An 18,606-nucleotide genomic window follows, 5' to 3' on the forward strand; every position below is an offset into this window, starting at 1 on the left:
TGTCTGTCTGCCTGCCTGCCTGTCTGTCTGTCTGCCTGTCTGTCTGTCTGCCTGCCTGTCTGTCTGCCTGTCTGCCTGCCTGTCTGTCTGTCTGCCTGCCTGCCTGTCTGTCTGTCTGTCTGCCTGCCTGTCTGTCTGTCTGCCTGCCTGTCTGTCTGCCTGTCTGCCTGCCTGTCTGTCTGTCTGTCTGTCTGCCTGCCTGTCTGTCTGCCTGCCTGTCTGCCTTCCAAAAATCTAAAATTGCCCTTGGAATTGGGAAGACGGGGGCTTGTATGTTAAAATTACTCAAAGCGTGTCTTCACACCAGTACGATCACCCGGGCACTCCGCCTGCCTCCCCCCCCCCCCCCCCCCCCCCCCCCCCCGTAGGCTAATTCTCAGTAATTTACTTAGGTTACTGTAGGCTACATATTCACCTTCCAGACGGCTTCTAGAAGAAAAAAATGCTTTTAAATGAGCTGTTTGATAAAACTATTTATAAACCTTATTAATAAAAATGCTTATAAATGACCCATTTAAATTAAATTAATTAAATTGACAAATGGAAGACTGATGCTGATTTGCAAAATGCAATTTAAAATGTGCATTTTTTAATCCATTTTCATATTCTTGCTTATTAATTTTTCATATTATTTGTCCTTTGCATAATTCATTTCGCCTTTACTTTACCATTAGACAACTGTATTACTTAAAGCACAATTATGCCACACTGTATACAGGTTAATTAAGCAGGCTACTACTAACTTGCACAATAAATAATTTGCTATAGACTACATGATGTCAAAAATATGCGTGTTCAGGAACGCATGAAGCTGGGCGGGAGGAGAACAATGACGCGATGAAGGTTGGAGTAGTAGTTCCGGCAAGAATTTCGATCCACTTTCACGCCTGGTAGAAACATATACACAATACAAATATCAGTACAGAGGAAGCAGGAGAGGCTGAGCTCATCATTAAGTCCATTAGGCTCCACCGTATTCAGTGCAGAGACCTTTAGAGGGGCAAGTGCCAGGGTTGGAAATTAGCGGCGGCTCAGTAGATCAGTGTCGAGTGTGTGTGGCGACGGTAACTTTGTGTAGATCAGTGTCGAGTGTGTGTGGTGTGCAAAAAGCTGGCATCTGTATGCTGCCATCATGCTGGCGTCAGCAGCTCCTGGGTCCAGGTCTTGATGATGCTGGGTTGTGTTGGAGGCGAGCAGGCTCTGCAGACACCACACTGACACTTCACCACTGTAGGGAAAACACAAACATGGGACACATCAGACTCATAGATACACGTTGTAGATGATAGATGAAAAGAGACATAGTTGGCATGGATTAAACAGGATGAATCACATTTTTGATGTAGATCCTGGACCTGTTTTAATGCCAGGTGTAAATTGAATCCAGCTAAGTAAGTAAGCAATTAACTAAGAAAGTAACGTTTATTTGTAACGTTTATTTATATAGCACCTTTCACAGAGCAGTCACATTGACTGGTGATGTAGGGATGGATCAGGTCACAGATTTACACAGGTGCCTGACCATGCAGGGCTTTAGAAGTGATTACAAGAACCTTAAACTTGATGGAAGCCAATGTAAGGAAGCTAAGATGGATGTAATGTGACATGTCGTGCTGGACTAAGCAGCTGTGTCCACAGGGAACGTCTGTTTGAGCTGCCAGTGCCTTTCTGCAATTCATTTTCTATGGTAAGGACGCTCTAGGAGCACTCCTCTTCCCAGCACCGCACCTGGTGTTTAAACGCTCTCGATGGCTAGTGTTTTTGGGCAGGGTGCTCTGGGCGCCTCAAGCAGAGAAAAGTTACACTTTTGGAGAGGCAGGCTACTCATCAATGTCAATTTTTTTCAGCAGCAACAAATAAATGCTGTGTCTGTGCACGTTGGAAGCACTCTCTACATGATTTCCAAAGCATTCTGACCTGGGAAAAAAACAAAAACAATCCCTGTGGGCATGCAGCCTTAGTCAACAGCACTGTACTGGACCACGTAGCCTATTCATTAATTAATCGTTCGGCAATCGCTTATATCAACGAATTAAACGAGCAAACTCACGGATTCCTAAGTGCTGCAAACCACTGTCACTGACACACGTTGACATGCTGACATTTGCAGCTCTGAAACTAAAAGACGTATATGGGCACAGCAGAGCAGACTCAGTTATCAACACCTCTGTACATCCATTCTACATCTCGAGCAGAGGTTCTTGAAAGCTACATGTTTTATTATGGATAACATAACAACTTATACATTAGTGTATTCATGAAAAGGGTTGCGCATTGAGAAGGGAGTCCTTCAACCAAAATGTCAGGGTGTAGGACTGACAAAGGTCCAGTGGGAAGTGTCTTTGAGCAAAACGTTGAATCCTTCCAAGCTCCAGGGGTGCAATGCTGTGTAGCCGACCCTGACCTCTGACCTCATATTCAATGTACTATACATTTCATTTTTACATAACTGTTGTGTGTTTTTCAGCCTATAGCCAGTGTGAACAAGGCTGGGGGTCGTTCAACGCCTCATGTTTCTTCTTTTCGAAAGAAAAGAAGACATGGGTGGAGGCTCGTGCAGACTGTTTGGCAAATGGCAGCGACCTGATGAGCATTCAGGACACTCCTGAGAGGGTGAGACGACGACAACAACAACAACAACAACAACAACAACAACAACAACAACAACAACAACAATAAAACATTCTGGTAACATGTGCCTGTTATCTTCCAGAACCTGCACTCATTTTTTTCTACTCTATCTTTCCAGCAATCGATGAGCACTCAAATTGACTCTTTGGAGCATCTTCGCTCGGGCAACATTTGGATTGGCCTGAATGATCGGGCTTCAGAAGGTATCTGGGAGTGGACTGATGGGACCCCTTACGATAAGGACTCAGCGTATGTAAAACTGTTACTATTCAAATATTGGAAAGGCATTACAAAGAGGAACCTGAATAATAATCTGCCTAAACTTTAGTTAAGCTACATTGCAGAATTGACCTCCTCTCCTCTCCTGTCCTCTCCTGTCCTCTCCTCTCCTCTCCTCTCCTCTCCTCTCCTCTCCTCTCCTCTCCTCTCCTCTCCTCTCCTCTCCTCTCCTCTCCTCTCCTCTCCATCTTTCAGATACTGGAACTCAGGCGAGCCTAATAACGTGGGGGAAGAGGACTGTGGGGTGGTTCGGTCCGATGGACGCTGGAATGATTTAAACTGCATTAATTTGCAGCAATATATCTGCAAACGTCCCAACCGTACGTCCACCAGCCAGTGCCATGCTGTTTTACCCTTTAATCTTATGCTCCTCAAATAACACTTTAATTATAAAACAATGCATCATAATGTATTAAGTAGTGAAGAGGTGCATCTAAATCTTACTGGTGTGATTGATTACTGGTTTTGTTTAGGAAAATCATTATTCTAATTTATTTATTTATGTATTTGTGTATTTATGTATTTATGTATGTATTTATTTATTTCAAAAGTGACTTGGAGCTCCCAGTTGTTACAGAATAACCAAAGTTGAAGTCCTTGTGATGTTGCGCTCATCTGCGTAAAGATCGAAGAAGGATCTGGATGACTACAGTGTCATCCAGCAACTCTCTAATAATCCAATGTCCTGTTCTTTCTTCCAGGTGCTGCGGGTGAAAGCAGGGTCAATACAACCCATATTTGTGCTGTGAATGGATCGACTGTGACCATTCCCTGCTCCTTCCCACCCCGGAAGGAGTCTGAGATAGTGAGGGTTCTCTGGTTAGCTCCAACGACTCCATCAGTGTACGACAGCAGCTCGACAAACAACAACCCCCACTACCGATACCTGGGAGACCTCCGCAGCGACTGCACTTTGCAGATTAGGGGTATACAATCAACACACTCAAAGACTCACCACTTCAGAATGGAAGCAGATGGAGACGCCTGGACTGAGCCAAATGGAGTGCAGGTCACAGTCATTGGTAAGGATGCTGAGAATAATATTAATTAATAATATTAATTAATACTGATATTTTTTTATGTTTTATTTTACTTGACTTTTATTTAACCTGGTTAGACCCATTGAGATGAAGCAGACATTTTCTTATACCTTGTGCTATATCTTTCATTTCAATAAAACTACTACTAAAAATAAAGCTAATATTAATGCAAATACGACTTGTTTTTCTGCTACAACAAATTATATTTGTATCACACTTTTTTAATGAATCTACATGCTGTAAATTTGAAGGAGAAAAGGCAATATGATCAGTTGAAACAAGTCAAATTGCTTGGATCAAAACCATGCATTGAGTAAAATGAATTAATTACAGATAACCCACGAATGAGGATCTCCAGCTCCAGTAGTGAGAGAGTGATGAAAAAGGGCGACAGAGTTACACTGAACTGCACTGCAGTCTGTTCTTCCCACCAATTGTGCGTCACCTGGAACAGAAATGGCCACGCCCTCGATGAGACCGGCCCCACCCTTCATCTCAACCCTCTGACCACGGCTAACTCTGGGAATTACTCCTGTGCTTTGAAGAACAGAGAGACTACACGCTCCGACCCATACAGCCTGTCTGTGGAGGCTGACGAAGGTTTGTTCATTCATTTTTCAATAGACTACTTGCACAACTCCACTACTTCCTGAAATGAGTAGGGCATCTTGGTTTCCTGTCCTACACTATTGGATGAACTGATTGTCAGGTGTGCCTGACTGCTGCAGTCCCCCCCCCTTTCCCTCTTCCCCCCTTCCTGTTTGACCCTGATGCAGACGCGTTGCGTCGAAACGTTGGTGCACTTAGCCTATTAAAAGAAACCTTCTCACCAGTGTGAACCAGTGGTTCAATGCCATTTTGACTATGCTGCCACCTCCTGGTTTACCAGCACAGCGCAGTGTTTGAAGAACAAACTTCAGACTGCCCAAAATAAATTAGCCAGGGTGGTGTTAAAGCTGCCTCCCAGGACCCACCTTGGCCCAGCACATTTCCAACAGCTAAACTGGCTCCCAGTTCAAAAAAGAATCATCCAAATTAAATTAGGACTTACCCATAAAATCATACACAATGCAGTTCCCAAATATCTTTACAACTACTTTAACCGTTTTAGGGACATCCACAGCTATGCCACCAGAGGCAGCACAACTAATATCAGACTTTTCAAATATAGGACTCTAGCAGGTAAGAACACTTTTCTGTACTCTGCTGCCATTGAATGGAACAAAGTTCCGGCATCACTGAAGCTTATTGAGGCACAGAGCAGTTTTAAAACGGCAATTAAAAAATTGTTGGCATCCACTCTCTTAGAATAGGTAGGTACTGTATCAGCACTGTATCAGCACTGTATCATAAAGCACTATGTACTTTATGTTAATTGCTATGTAGGTTTGTATTTATGTATTGTGAGTCGTAAGTATTGTATTTGCACCTGACAATCCTGTCAGCCATCCCCCTTCCTTTTCCCCCAGAGGACCACAATGGAAATAAGCCTGTGGCTTTGTTGTGTTTTTATCCTCGGCAGTTTTTTTGTTTATCTTCATAATGTCTGTCTTCTGTGAAGCAGTATTATGTGTGCTTTAAAAAATGGTCAAATAAAACTTACTTTCTCTTTCTCTCTCTCTCTCTCTCTCTCTCTCTCTCTCTCTCTCTCTCTCTCTGTGTGTCCGTTAACCAGTAAGCTGTAGCGCGCTGATCCATGGCGCGCTGATTGGTGAGGGTGAGTGATGCGGCCACAGCACTGACCCCCCTTTCCCCTCCATCTCTTCTGTCTGGCCGCTGTTCCTCCCACTCCCTCCCTCCCTCCTCTCTTTCCATATATCCCTGATTGACGTGTTCATTGTTATTTGTATCTGTTGCCTGTTGCTCGTTGTTAGCATGTTTTCTGTGTACTCATATTGTCGGCGTATTTGAGTCACTGAAAAGCGCCATATAAAATAAATGTATTATTATTATTATTTGCTTGGCCGGAAATGATGATGGTGTCATATAGACATTATAAGAAGAATATGAATAAGACAACAAAACAATCAAATAGAAATAAGTTATATAGAGTACGTGTCGGCACATAGGACACAGAGACCAGCCAATAGCAGATGGTCAGAAGGTGTATCTGATCTACTTTACCTTCACTGGTTGCTGTCCTTCTCTTGATCCAGGTGTGGTGCTCCACCACCAGCATGCGTCTGGCCGCTACACTCTGGACTTCACTGCAGCTGAGGCTGCCTGCAGGACGATCGACACCAACGCTATGCTTGCATCCCCCGAGCAGCTGTCCGATGGCCAGCTGGAAGGCCTTCAGTCTGATAGAGGATGGCTGAAAGACAATACAGTCCGGTGTGTGTGTGTGTGTGTGTGTGTGTGTGTGTGTGTGTGTGTGTGTGTGTGTGTGTGTGTGTGTGTGTGTGTGTGTGTGTGTGTGTGGCATACAGCAGTGATTCTCAACATGGGATCCTGGGACCGCCAGGGGCCCCTGATGGGCTTGCAGGGGGTCCCCAGCAAACAGAGGAATTGTTCAACTTCCACATTATTGAAGTGACCAGAATGTAGGAAGAATGAGTGTTCTTGTGTGTGTGTGTGTGTGTGTGTGTGTGTGTGTGTGTGTGTGTGTGTGTGTGTGTGTGTGTGTGTGTGTGTGTAATGTGGTGTAAATGAGGGGTGCTTGATATGTTTAAAGTATGCGTGTGCGATGTTTGTAAATGTTGCAATTCCAATATATATAATGAGCTCATTTGTTTGTAGACGCTCCGTGACTGAAGGCGTGCTAACCTACAGCGAAGAGTTCATAAAGACACACGGAAAGTCTGACGCCTACTGCTTTGTGCCCAAACAGGAAGAGGAAGGTAAATCAACATGTACACACACACAGAAGCCACTTTCACACATGAACTCCGGGTCAGGTCAGGGTAACAGGTTGCTTGCCCTGAGCCTGACCCGGGGGATACGTGAAGTGTACCCTTTCAGACATGAGGCATGTTGCTTTCATACATGTGGAGCACCTCCGGGTGTAAAGTAAAGACACACACACACACGTCACACACACACATACACATGTCACACACGTCAAACACACACACACACACACACACACACACACACACACACACACACACACACACCTCACACACAGACACACAGACACACAGACACACAGACACACACACACATCACACAATCCCCCCCACCCCCACCCCCCACACACACACACACACACGTACACACACACATCACACACACACCACACACACATATGCTTAGGAGTGCCGTGAAATTTGTCAGGCATTTTTCCTCTCCTGGCTCCAGGCTGAAGTCTTGGATATATCCTGTGTCTCCTCTCAAAAGGTATGGTCTTCTCCATGGCCCAGAGGGTAACCCTGCAGGAGGCCAGAAGGAGGTGTGGGCTGAACCACGCCGAACTGGCATCAGTGGGACAGCTCTTCACGGCCCATCTCCTGCCCAACGACACCGACTTCAGCTGGCTGCAAGACGGTAGCGTCCGGAGAATCCTGGCCGAAGGCCAGCACTGTGGCCCACACCGCGGCATCCTGTCCCGCGCCACTGGTTCCCCAGATCCCAATGAGGAGCACGGTGCCTACTGCTACATCTGTAAGACACTCCATTTATACAGCCTTATACAGACTGATGACGCGTCCCAGCGCATGCCGAAGTATGTATTTTGAATTGTACTTGGCAATAGGGATCTACACTATTCCTATAATATTCCTATAGTATATTTTTCTACAGTGTAATTCAGCAGCGGGGGGGGGGGGGTGTACTGCTGGATGCATATTGGGGAAACGTGTCTGTGTGTGTGTGTGTGTGTGTGTGTGTGTGTGTGTGTGTGTGTGTGTGTGTGTGTGTGTGTGTGTGTGTGTGTGTGTGAAAAACACATGTTAAAAACATCTAACAATGCTTTTTCCACCTTTCTAGTGTTCAGCCCTGCCGACACAGCTGTTGCAGCCTCTAAAGATGAAGCAGGTAAGATAATTTCACACATGCTGTAAACACTTCACCATATTTGACACAATGTATTTTTTTTACAGATCGCAGCAAAAAAGCAGTTTAGGAGTCCCGCAAAGCTCGCAGCCTCGCCACAGAAATTGCTTTCACACACCCCTTTGTACCCTTTCAGCACACACACACACACACACACACACACACACACACACACACACACACACACACACACACACACACACACACATCACACAATCCCCCCCCCCCCCCCCCAAACACACACGTACACACGTACACACACACACACACACACACACACACACACACATGCTTAGCAGCGCCGTGAAATTTGCCAGGCATTTTTCCTCTCCTGGCTCCAGGCTGAGGTCTTGGATATAACCTGTGTATGCCTCCTGTGTCTCCTCTCAAAAGGGAAGCTCTTCTGGCTGCCCCAGAACGTAACCCTGCAGGAGGCCAGCAAGAGGTGTGGGCTGAACCACGCCAAGCTGGCATCAGTGGGACAGCTGATCACGGCCCCTCTCCTGCCCAACGACACTGACATCAGCTGGCTGGACGACGGGAGCTTCTGGAGAAACCTCCCCCAAGGCCGGCACCGCGGCAAACTCACCCTGTCCCGCGCCACTGTTTCCCAAGATCCCAGTGAGGAGCACGGTGCCTACTGCTACATCTGTAAGACACTCCATTTATACAGCCTACATGCCAACCAACTTCCCTGCCCACTTTAACCCATTGATACCTGATGCAGCATTTGTGTGTGTATCCCTTTAAGACCGTGAATCGCGGTTCGCGGTCTTGGCAATAGGGATCTACAGTATTCCTATAATATTCCTATAGTATATTTTTCTACAGTGTAATTCAGCAGCGGGGGGGTGTACTGCTGGATGCATATTGGGGAAAACACACGTGTGTGTGTGTGTGTGTGTGTGTGTGTGTGTGTGTGTGTGTGTGTGTGTGTGTGTGTGTGTGTGTGTGTGTGTGTGTGTCTGTCTGTCTGTCTGTCTGTCTGTCTGTCTGTCTGTGTGTGTGTGTGTGTGTGTGTGTGTGTGTGTGTGTGTGAAACATCTAACAATGCTTTTTCCACCTTTCTAGTGTTCAGCCCTGCCGACACAGCTGTTGCAGCCTCTAAAGATGAAGCAGGTAAGATAATTTCACACATGCTGTAAACACTTCACCATATTTGACACAATGTATTTTTTTACAGATCGCGGCAAAAAAGCAGTTTAGGAGTCCCGCAAAGCTCGCAGCCTCGCCACAGAAATTGCTTTCACACACCCCTTTGTACCCTTTCAGACATGAGGCATGTTGCTTTCATACATGTGGAGCACCTCCGGGTGTAAAGTAGAGACACACACACACACACACGTCACACACGTCACACACACACACACACACACACACACACACGCACACACGCACACACACACATGTCTCACACACAGACACACACACATCACACAATCCCCCCCCCCCCCCAAACACACACGTACACACACACACACACACACACACACACACACACACACATGCTTAGCAGCGCCGTGAAATTTGTCAGGCATTTTTCCTCTCCTGGCTCCAGGCTGAAGTCTTGGATATAACCTGTGTATGCCTGTCTCCTCTCAAAAGGTATGGTCGTCTCCATGCCCTCCTGCAACGTAACCCTGCAGGAGGCCAGCAAGAGGTGTGGTGTGAACCACCACACCAAGCTGGCATCAGTGGGACAGCTGATCACGGCCGCTCTCCTGCCCAACGACACTGACATCAGCTGGCTGGACGACGGCAGCTTCTGGAGAAACCTCCCCCAAGGCCGGCACCGCGGCGAACTCACCCTGTCCCGCGCCACTGTTTCCCAAGATCCCAGTGAGGAGCACGGTGCCTACTGCTACATCTGTAAGACACTCCATTTATACAGCCTACATGCCAACCAACTTCCCTGCTCACTTTAACCCATTGATACCTGATGCAGCATTTGTGTGTGTATCCCTTTAAGACCGTGAACCGCGGTTCGCGGTCTTGGCAATAGGGATCTACAGTATTCCTATAATATTCCTATAGTATATTTTTCTACAGTGTAATTCAGCAGCGGGGGGGTGTACTGCTGGATGCATATTGAGGAAACACGTGTGTGTGTGTGTGTGTGTGTGTGTGTGTGTGTGTGTGTGTGTGTGTGTGTGTGTGTGTGTGTGTGTGTGTGTGTGTGTGTGTGTGTGTGTGTGTGTGTGTGTGTGTGTGTGTGAGAAACACATGTTAAAAACGTAACAATGCTTTTTCCACCTTTCTAGTGTTCAGCCCTGCCTACGCAGCTGTTTCAGCCTCTAAAGATGAAGCAGGTAAGATAATTTCACACATGCTGTAAACACTTCACCATATTTGACACAATGTATTTTTTTTTATTACAGTACAACTTACCGTAACACAAGATTGCCTTGTTTCTCTCTCTCTTTGTCTCTGCTCTTTGTCCCCAGCCGACACGGTCGAGCTCGTTGCTGGGATTGCGTTGGCTGCGCTGCTCTCTGTCGCTCTGTCCGCTGTCGTCTTCTACGTTTGGAAGAGATGCAGACGTGATGGTGAGTTACCCAAGCCCCCCCCCCCCCCCCCCCCCCCCCCCCCCCCATCCACTTACCTTACACTTACCCACCCACTTACCTTACTCTGGACCTGGGCTGGCTCGTGAATGCAAGCAGCCACGTCACATGATCACGTCACATGATCTTGGGCCGCGCACATCATGGAAGTAAAACCAGGAAGAAAAACTCCTTCAAAATGCTTCATGTGCTGTTGAGCAGCTTATGTTCAAATGAATGGGTGGGCGTGTCCTATATACCCTGTCCAATTTCTTTTAATATACTGTATCTGTGGAGTTCCCTCGCCACCCTGTCAATCAATCTCTATCATCCTTCAGTAGTCATAAGCACAGTAGTAAGCACGCACGCACACACAGCTTTTTTAAGTCCTTGATTATTCTTTCTTAAATCCAAGCACTTTCAAGTACTTTCCAAACTCGTGGCAACCCTGAACTTTACGCAGTAATTACTCTTTTTAAAGTGACCCTGAAACGTTGTAAATGCCCCCATTGTTTTAGACAGTGGGGCAAAAGTTGCCCCCAAAATATCTTTCTAATTTCCTACACTGGGAACACTACACTGACTAAATTGTCAAATATAGCCACCTGCTCACCGCCCAGGCACTTATATGTACTTAACTAAATTAACCTAACTAACTATCCTGTGCGCGCACAATTGTCAGACTAAACTCTGACGACCCAAAAACCTACAGTCCGCTACAGATGAATTAATATTAATGTTTGTTTATTAACTGGCCCCTGGCCTCCTGTCATTTAAGTAAAGTGGGTATCCCTGCCCTAGGCTCTGGAATAGCCTAGAGGCTTTTCAATCCCTGCTCAAGATGCACCTTTTCTCCCTGGCCTTCCACCTGAGTTGAGTTTAGGTTGTGGCAACCTAAACTGTTGCATTTTGTGTGAAGCACTTTGGTCGGCTATTTGTCGTTGTAAATGTGCTCTATAAATAAAGCTGACTTGACTTGAGTTGACTTGACTTCTGTACTGTCCGTTCACAGTCTGGCAGAGACGGGCAGAGACAGTGTCTGGCAGAGACACTCAGGCAGTGGTGTGGAGTACCGCGACGGAGCTTGGAGGTGACTTTTTTTACTGTTTCCAGGCAGGACATGCCGTACAGTTCCACTCGTAAAGTAGCACTATTATGTCTTATGTGCTAACACTAATAGTGATTGCTGTAGCCTACTAACAAATATTGTTTGTTGCAGAGTCACGTGTGGTCATCTACGACAACGCTGGATTCTCCACGTCTGGGGCGGACTCCATCAACTAGTCGAGCCATTCGTTCCTAGAAAGGGCCAAGATTAATGCAATGTTATGTGAGATTACATGACATTAACATGCTATTTCCTCCGTTTTTGCCGGCCATTTTTGATATTAACATGCTACAAACATGTATTTTTATTTACAATGTGAGATTTAAGTACAGCAATGTTTCTTTCTCTGTTTTTTTTTTTTTACCTATGTATTTTCTTTCTATTCAATATTCAATTCTTTAAGTTGTGGTGAAGTTTCCTAGAGTGGTTTCATACACTTTATATAACAATATTGCATACATCATGTATTTGTAGTGTTTGGAAATAAAATCCTAATCAAACACCTTGAAAGCAGTTTTAGGCCTATCATTCCATCATTAGACATTTAACTGTCACACGAGCTCATGGTGCAGTCAGATGGGTGTCCACGTGGCGGCGCTGCAGTCACTCTGTTTGGTGTTGTGATGATGAGCGTTTTGAGGTTTTTATCCCATTGAAATTATGTTTCCGCTTCAAGATGCATTCTGTGACAGGCAGCAGCAGACCATGCCGCGCTCAGCTGTACGGAGGCAAGGGCCGATAATTCCTTTTGTCTGATGCCCTCTATCAACCAGCAATGGTTGGAGACCCCACCTGTGGATGGAGAGGGGAGGGAAAAAGACATTTTAAACCCTAAACTAAAGGAAGCTGAATGTCAATATGTCACGGTATTATCCTTGTATCAAATGGGTATTTGAAAACTTACGTATGTGTTCCTGGTGATGACATTTAAAAGAGTGAAATTCAACATATCGAGATGTTCCATTTCTTATTGAATGGGATTGAACGTTTTACCTATGGCCCCCAAACGCTGGATCCCATGGAAGATGTGGGTGTTGACTGCGCTCTGGGTCCATTGCTGCTGCAGTGCAGGCGACCCTCACGTCACTCTCTCTCAAAGGAGACCGTGTGGCGCAGCCATTTTCGTTCCCCCATAGAAATGCAACCAAGTCGAGCCTCACCTCGCCAGTTAGAAAAAAATAAGACGCATGGACATACCAAACGAAGTAGGTATTCAAAGAAGTACTTGAATCTTTTAGAGTAGCTAGATAACAGTGGCATAGCCAGAAATGAAATTGCAGGTGGGCCTGAATAAAAGTGGGAATTTGACTCCAGTAAATGTTCTTAATGTGCTTTCAAAGGAAAATGAAAGGTATGCATACAAGCCAAAACAAACAAGGACTGCGATCAAAGGTATATAAAGCAAGTGAACTGCTATTTGCATTATATAGGCTACAAGAAGTGTGATGTAGAATGTCCGCTATGAATATGTAGCTATATAAGCAGGAGTCAAATAAAGAAATAATTGTATACCTATGTACAAATCATTGTATAGCTCACTGCAAAGACAGTACAAGTAGGGTTTGTTTGCTGTCAAAAGGGTGTAACCGCATGTACACCAGTTTGACACAGAGCAAAACCCCACTTTTGACACTGACCAAGCCTTGTGGGTAGACTGGAGGATCCTAACAGCACTTAGGTCAGCTCATAATGCATGCTGTCATAAGTGATGCTACAGTAGCATGGCAGCATCATCACATATTTTATACTATATTCTAAAGAGTATCAACTTTTGAGTTATACCCAATTTATGCAATTCCAAAACTGTTTAGGGACCCCAGTATGCAAAAATATTAAAATAGAACAGGTGCAAATAACACATTTATACTGCATGCAAAAAAATTGCATGGTTTTTTGCAAAACTGCATGGGATTAGTATAACGTGACCATGACTGTAAAGGGGAGACTCGTGGTACCCCTACAACCCATTCTTATTCTGATTCAGATATCTTGAGGTGAGAGGTCAAGGGGACCCCTTTGAAAATGGCCATGCCACTTTTTGACTTGCCAAAATCTAGCCTCAATTTAGAGCATTGTTTAGCTCCCTTCCCAACAAGTTAACATGACAGAGTGGAATGGATGCCTCAGGTCTTCTAGTCTCATATGATAGCAGGACCCTCACTCCATCTCTAAATATAAGTCCATTAAAGCCTCTGAAAGACAGTAATGTCGGCCATTTAGGAAGTTTTAAAGTCTCGTGATTGGATGGGCCTAGGCAAGAAGTGGGTGGGCGTAGGCCCAGCCAGGCCCACCCGTAGCTACGCCCCTGCTAGATACTCGCATGTTTTCTGAGCAGAACGCAAGATTAGAGCGGAATTGTTTTCTGGAGAACACCAGCACTCTGGTTCCCAGCGTTTCCCGGAACACCGTGGTGTGTTTCCGCCTGTTTCTGCCCATAGCCGGAGTATCGACAAGGCTTCTGGTCCCATGGCTAGCCAGGGCATGGTTCACCTCTTCAGGCTGCTGCTGCCAGCTCAGCCCTTCAAAGTGGCAGCCATGCAGCACCAGCAGGGGGCAGTCTACTGCCATGCTGGAGAGAAGAAGAAGGGAAACGTTCAATGTAGAATTCATGCTGATGCAATCTGTTCACAGTGTTCCTCGTGGTTTCACAATGCGCCAGACAGCATCAGTTGGAGCATTGGTGGTTTCTTTGGTTAAAATCCCTCACACATTACTAACTGTATTGGGGTTTTCCTGGGGTTACTGTCAACTTCCAGCAGCTGTCTGATTATCTCTGGGGTTTCCAACTTCTGCCAGGAGGATCGAGCACTGCCATCATGCAGCGGACCTGCAGAGCAAATAGCACCACACTAAATTCACAGGCTGATAGTGGTACTGCAGGTACTCTTGATCAAAGCAGTCACATTATGAAAAGAGATTAGTGCCTGCAGAAATGTGTCATGCTGCCATTGAACTCAAACAATGATAAACAAATTAATTTGCAAACTTTTTTTAAAGCAATGCCTTGAAATTGAATGGGAAATTTTCTTTTCTCATCTCTCCATTTTCTACATCTTTTAACACTTGAAGGACCAGAATTCCATACTAGAACGACTGTAAGTGGTCATTTTGACCACTAGATTCCAAACTCTCTCAATCTCTCATGATAAATTCCCAATTGAGCGATTAATGCATTTATTGTGTTAAGATATTAAGATATATTTTAAAAAGACAAAGCAACACCAAAATGTGAAAATATAGACTACAAAATAGGTCTAGAACCCTGGGAAATTAAGTGAGGTCCAAATGGTCTTTCTAGGTAAAAATGCTAATATTTTCTTTGCCTTTTGTGTAATTCAAATAAAAACTACTTTAAATGACAATGCAGACACTTTTAGGAAAAGGCAGGTACCAGCAGCATTGTATTTGTTTTTTATTCAACAAAGCGATTGCACATTATACATTTCAAAAAGGTCAAAATGACCAGTGACCGCTGTGGTCTTTCTAGTGTTAAAACACCAAAGGACCACACTGGAAATAAGCCCTAGGTGTTCTTGTGTTATCCTTGATGGTTTTTTATGACACATCAAATAAATTCATTAATCATATTGGCTTTTATTTGTTATTGTCTGTAAGGCACTTTTTTTTTCATTATGATAATGACACTGATGATAATGACAAAGGTCACTGCCTGTATCATAGATGAGATTGAGGGATTGTCTTCTTTTATCAGGCACTTTGCACTGATTTATGAGGCTAGAGCCCCAAAATGGGTCGAAGTCCAGACAACTCACTACGATTAAATAAGCACCCAATAGATAAAAGTAGTCTATAGTCAATGCATTGATTTTCCTTTTTAATGCAATTATAGTGAATCGTTTTGTTTCATCAAGTCTTTGAGCATGTGAAATTGAAAAGCATGGAAGATGAAGCTGCATGGTTTAGAGTTGCTATTATTATAGCTACTGCAACCTATTTCAGAAGATAGATCTCTCCAATCAAAAACAGTGAATTATCTATACTTATTTTCTGACACTTATGAAGTCAGATCAAGGCATGAACTGGCTGAAAATGAGCTTTTCGTTTGCTTGATGTTATAGGGGGATAGGGTGTTGGCTGATGGCACGTGATATGTATTGCTCCAATGATCCAAACAGAGGCAGCAGTGGAGCACACATATAATAAATAGACTATACCAGCAACCGGCAGCAACTCTCGTAGAAACCAGGCATTACTTGGGTTAAGAAATCAACAGATTCATGGTTTGATTCCTTAAACTCTGAAGAAGAAAAAAATTCATGAACAGGATGTAGGCTGCTCAGTATTTTCCAAGAGACAATTCAAATTGATAGTTGATTAACAATAGTTGATTACTTTTCACAATGTAATCTGTAGGCCAATAAAGACTACATTCTGCAGATGATCTTGAAGCTAATGGATGGGAGATGGAATATACTTTGTTAATGACATTTATTTTTTAAATAAAAACCGATCTCGTTAATTCAGAAAAACAAGAGCAGAAAATATTTTTCTCACAGAAAACTTATCTCATTCATTTCGAGACAGGGTGATCCCCCCCCCCCCCCCCCCCCCCTTCCCATATGCCTCCGGAGGTCCTAGCTGCAAGATTATTTTCATTATCGACCGATATCTGATCATTCTTTTTTTATTCGATTAATCATTTATGTCACAAATAATGACAAATGCCCATCACATGTCACCAGAGCCCGATATATATATATATATATATATATATATATATATATATATATATATATATAGAGAGAGAGAGAGAGAGAGAGAGAGAGAGAAAAGAGAGAGTATATGCTATATATTTTTGCTCTCTTTTGAAATGCAAAAAGCAAAAACATTGAATGTGGAAAATGAGGAAAAGGGTTTAAAAAACAGCAAAAGTTTTATGTTTTGCTATTTCTCTGTTTTGCTTTGTTTTTCTGTAATCAAATGTTTTATAGTCATCAGTTCATCTCATATAGCCATATGTAATGTAATGTAATGTATCTCATATAGCCGCTCTTCTTGGTTCCACATCCAGGCTTAAAACTCTTAAAACTCTTGGATTTTCTGAAACGCCAATGGAGAAATGAATGGGAAATTGACTACCTGGAAGCGGAGCTGCAAAAAGGTGCAGGCGGGAACTGTTGAACTCATTTGGCTATTATGCTGTGGGCAACATCCCAACCAGGTGATGCATGCACCGTTTCCCATAACTAAAGACCTGTGTAAAAAAACACGTGGGAAGGACAGCATTATGCAACGTTGTGTGATCATCAAGGCATGTGACCATAATGCCTTGAGAGGAAATGCTCCAAATATGGTTGCACAGGTGTGACAGAAGGTGTGACTCATAGTAAGTAGCGTTTTTACTGCTCTGTGATGCAGACAATTAAAGCCTGCGTGAGACCGACACTAACAGGCATATCAGATACAGACACATGTGGATACAGTGAAATTACCTGTTAGATATCTCAGGTGTGTTTTCTGTAAAGCATATTTAACTGCTGCCTATTTGCATATTACTGGGCCGTTGGTTTGACTAAAGGATTTAGACAGTGTAAGACCTAAGATCCAACCACAGGGGAAAAAAACCAAAGGACCCAACAACCCAACTTTCCTTGACTTGGACCTCCATTCAAGAAGCATGCTGCGGCGGAAAGGCGTGAGGGATCCCGGTGTGGAGTGTAACAGGGCTCTGCTGGTGTCGGTGGCTCAGTTCCACCATGGGGTGAACTTGGGGAACCGGCCCGGGGCAGAGAGAGACACCAAAAGACTCCACCGCACCCTCAGCAAACTGGGCTTCAAAGTCGACATACACAACGACCTCGACAGTGATGAGATCTACGCATTGTTTGAGAAAGGTAACATACACGTATACACAAGATGTAGCCTAGAATCAGCGGGGACACTCAACTTGCTTTGCCCAGGGGCCACTTTTGCAAAAATGACAGGAGGCAGGGGCCGCTAAACAACATTAATAATAATAATTAAAAAATCTGTAGCAGATTGTAGGTTTTTGGGGTGCCAGCTGGCAGCTGTAGTTGGCTGGTCATTTTAATGTTTTAAGATGTTTACACTCTGCCATGAACCGATGCCATGAACCCACATAGCATCAATTTGAACCACCGAGCAGAATGCAAACAAATAGTCAAAGCAATAATCCGAGTGACGATGTGAACACGTGTGCCTGCATGGGACAGCAAATAGGTGGCGATATTTGACAATTGAGCTGGAGCTCAGTCAAACTTTGTTTAATGTTAGTTTTCAGTGTGAATTAGAGAATGGTCGGGGGGCCACTCGGCGCCCTATCGGCGGCCGCATCTGGCACCTGGGCCGTAAGTTGAGTATCAGGGCTATACAGTATGGCATAGGGACAAATTAGGCCTACATGTAATTGGTCCCTATACCAAACATGGGTAAATGGTGGGTAACGGTAAAAATCCCACGTTTTAAGCCTTAACATATAGACAACTACGCCTCCAATCCCCACCCCCATTATTATTATTATTATTATTATTATTATTATTATTATTATTATTATTATTATTATTATTATTATTATTATTATTATTATTATTATTATTATTATATTATAATTATATTAACATCTTTATCCTATATTAAGATTTTAAAACTTCTTTATCCTTCTTTTTCAAATATCTTCTTTTAAACATGTTATGCTTTTAATCGTTTTCTTTAAACACATCTTTATTATAACTAGTGGGATATTACCCCGTGCAGTGTATCGAGTTTAAATGTTGCATTCTCTGAATGTTCAACCCGGACTGTATCTGCAGCTAGGCTGGCCAGCGCGGACAGACAGTTCCCCAGCCCCATAAATCTTGTAAAATTAATCTGAAATAGCTCCCCAACAGATACAGAAATATGACCATAATGTGTTTGATGTACATATAAAGAACTGCTGCAATCGGTTTTGTGAAACACGCATTTCAAAAAATCACGTTTTCCCTTCTTCCTGGTTTCTCCTCTGACAGCCTGAGCTCACCTCAACAGAGGC

The 18,606-nt window shown here is 44.0% G+C and overlaps 2 protein-coding genes across 3 annotated transcripts in view; both read left to right on the top strand.

Moving 5' to 3' along the window:
• Positions 1–1,487: 1,487 nt before the first annotated feature.
• On the top strand, positions 1,488–11,901 carry LOC310780583 (uncharacterized protein; the record flags this gene model as incomplete). The annotated part of the gene is made up of 18 exons (XM_083641126.1): positions 1,488–1,575; positions 2,468–2,613; positions 2,750–2,880; positions 3,106–3,230; positions 3,612–3,932; positions 4,284–4,550; positions 5,626–5,667; positions 6,107–6,284; positions 6,690–6,790; positions 7,290–7,553; positions 7,878–7,925; positions 8,337–8,594; positions 9,015–9,062; positions 9,549–9,812; positions 10,205–10,252; positions 10,388–10,489; positions 11,499–11,576; positions 11,706–11,901. The coding sequence occupies 18 exons, from the start codon at positions 1,488–1,490 to the stop codon at positions 11,768–11,770; spliced, it is 2,574 nt and encodes an 857-aa protein (XP_083497252.1). The 3' UTR covers positions 11,771–11,901.
• A 5,154-nt stretch (positions 11,902–17,055) lies between these two features.
• Positions 17,056–18,606, top strand: part of LOC310780453 (caspase-7-like) — a 9,484-nt gene continuing 7,933 nt past the window's right edge. For both annotated transcript variants that reach the window (XM_083641031.1, XM_083641032.1), the window contains exon 1: positions 17,056–17,449. In XM_083641031.1, coding sequence (XP_083497157.1) covers positions 17,233–17,449 — 217 coding nt within the window. In that variant the 5' untranslated portion in view covers positions 17,056–17,232. The remainder of the gene's footprint in view (positions 17,450–18,606) is intronic.

This window comes from Poromitra crassiceps, assembly GCF_964638095.1.
Source record: "Poromitra crassiceps genome assembly, chromosome: 8".
Classification (NCBI taxonomy): Eukaryota; Metazoa; Chordata; class Actinopteri; order Beryciformes; family Melamphaidae; genus Poromitra; species Poromitra crassiceps.